Source organism: Dermacentor andersoni, chromosome 1 (assembly GCF_023375885.2).
Source record: "Dermacentor andersoni chromosome 1, qqDerAnde1_hic_scaffold, whole genome shotgun sequence".
In the NCBI taxonomy this organism is placed as follows: Eukaryota; Metazoa; Arthropoda; class Arachnida; order Ixodida; family Ixodidae; genus Dermacentor; species Dermacentor andersoni.
Window position 1 is genome coordinate 77,709,471 of NC_092814.1, and position 2,540 is coordinate 77,712,010.

Here is a 2,540-nt window from a genome sequence, read left to right on the forward strand (position 1 = left end):
GCGTGCAACCGTATCATTATGAGAACAGCTGCGAAGGCAGGAACAGCGCGCGCTAGCTGCGAAAGAAGAGGAAGTGCCGAGCCGAATAAACACGGCCTGCATGTAGTCTGACTGAAAACGACGTGCCTCATTCTTTTCCCCGGTGCTTATACACGTTGTTCATCGAGTGTCAGCAGCGGCGGCGGCGGCGGCGGCGGGTGAGCGAGCAGCCCATTCACATTTTTCGAAGCGGCCGGCTGCGACCAAAGAGCGTCGGGCCCGTCGACCGAACAGCTGCGCCGGATACGCGGCGTTCTCGCGCGCCCTGAAAAGTGCCGGAGCACGCTCGGCAGCCAAGCTGCAGGGCTGCCAGCATGGTCGTCGACGCCGTGCGCTGCCAGCCGCGGTGACGGCCATGAACCGGCTGCACGTGCTTCTGCTGGCCGGCGCCCTTCTCTGGGCCCTCGTCACCGGGCTCATATTCGTGCAGATCAACCAGAGTCGCTTGCACAACGTCTTGCACTCGCAGGCAATCGTGCTGGAACGAGACGTGCGCTCGCAGCTCCACTCTAACGACGAAGTGCTCGACCGGCTTAAGCAGTGGAAGAAAGCGATCGACGACGCCAGGGAGGAACAGGAGGTCATCGCAGTCCTGGTGCTCACCTGCAACCGAGTGTCCGTGACACGCACGCTGAACCAGGTGATGCGGTACCGCCCGTCGCAGCGACGGTTCCCTGTCATCGTTAGCCAGGACGGCTACGATAACGTCACCTCCGAACTACTTTTCCATTATCAGCGGAAGCACAAGTTTACCCTCCTTCATCAGCCCGATCAGCAGAAGCTCACAGAGGGTATAACGGCAGTGTTTAACATCGAGGGTTACCACCGCATCTCGCGGCATTACAAGTGGGCGCTCACGCAAGTTTTCGATCGTCTGAAACACACCGCCGTCATTGTGCTTGAGGACGACTTGGACATTGCGCCCGACTTCTTCGAGTATTTCGCTTCGCTGCTTTCCATTCTGCGGAGGGATCCCACCTTGTTTTGCGTGTCTGCTTACAACGATAACGGCAAACGAAGTCACATCTCCTTGTTGCCAGACATGCTGCACCGCACAGACTTTTTCTCAGGATTAGGGTGGCTCTTGACTCGTGAGTTATGGAATGAGATTGGTCCTCGATGGCCTAAAGCTTTCTGGGATGACTGGATGCGCCAGCCTCAACAACGCAAAGGCCGCGCGTGCATCCGGCCCGAAGTGTCGCGCTCACGGACGTTCGGTCGTGCAGGCGTCAGCGATGGGCAATTCTTCGACAAGTACTTGAGAGACGTGTACCTCAACAAAGTCTTCGTGCGCTTTAGCGGCATGGACTTAAGTTACTTGCTCCAAAGTCGTTACGATCACGCGTTTCAAATGACAGTTAGCGAGAGCAGGGTATACAGCTTCGAGGATCTCAAAAAGGGACTCGTTGCTCAAACTCCGGCAAGGATACCTTACGTGAATGAGAGTGAGTTTGCTGAAATCGCGGTAGTTCTGGACATAATGAAAGATTTTAAGGCAGGCGTTCCGCGCACCGCTTACAAGGGCGTTGTCAGCACTTACATGGACGGGATACGGTTGTTCGTTGTGCCTCATCCGTGGCCCTTCGAACCTCACCCCCACAAGGCGAACCGGCATCAACTGAGTACTCAGCTCGTGCGGCGGCCGCTGCGGTAGCACCCGGCAGCCGAAGGGTTCCTATGAATGACAGAGCTCCGCGAGTGCGCCATTCCAACCACGCGTCCAGCAGGTTCCGAGTTCCACTTGGATTTCTCGCTGCAACCACAGTGGGTCATCAGAACGGCATATATTTTCGAAAACAAGCCAGACAACAGCTGCGTTCTCCCGAGCAATGAGTTTCGCGGAAAACAATATCTCTTCTAGTCATTCTTGATATCTTCCCATCACACCGTCACAAATAAACATTTTTATCGTTGCCACTTAATCTCAAGTTACTGCTAATGTTAAATGCTCGGTCGTTATTCTCGAATTTGCGACTTTTCTGCTTCTTTGTGGAATACATGAAACGCGTATTTAAATTAAATTTTCATTTAAACGAAAAAGAAGTGTTTCAAAAAGCTAGAGCACAGCCACCACTGGAGCGGCGACTGAACAGCGTCATTCGCGATGACTCCCACATCACCATGTCATATACAATGAATGAGAGTTGTTTGCAGCTAGGCCAAAATTGAATTGGCAGAGTTGATGCGCCAGGCTGTTATTAACAATATTTAAGGCCAAGCTTTCTTTGCCTAACCCACCACGGTTTCGCGCCTGCCATTATCTCTTAGGATATATTTGTTAATATGCATACAAAAGTTATATGCGCACCAGCTTACACAGGGTGTCCCAACTCTCATGCACCAAGATTTTAAATTATGCAAACGCAACGCTACTGGACAGAACCAAGGTGGTGTTGTTTGCCGTCGCTTGGAGATAATCAGAATATTTTTTTCTTTTGCATTCCACCTAATTACATAACTAGTCTTAATTAATAATTCAACTTCTCAAATATTTTAATAAG

The 2,540-nt window shown here is 51.9% G+C and overlaps 1 protein-coding gene across 1 annotated transcript; it reads left to right on the top strand.

Moving 5' to 3' along the window:
- The first annotated feature begins 217 nt into the window (after window positions 1-217).
- On the top strand, window positions 218-1,954 carry LOC126544059 (alpha-1,3-mannosyl-glycoprotein 2-beta-N-acetylglucosaminyltransferase-like). Its single transcript, XM_050191261.3, has one exon. It carries the CDS (start codon window positions 395-397, stop codon window positions 1,691-1,693), a length of 1,299 nt encoding a protein of 432 aa, XP_050047218.2. The 5' UTR covers window positions 218-394; the 3' UTR covers window positions 1,694-1,954.
- The last annotated feature ends 586 nt before the right edge of the window (window positions 1,955-2,540 follow it).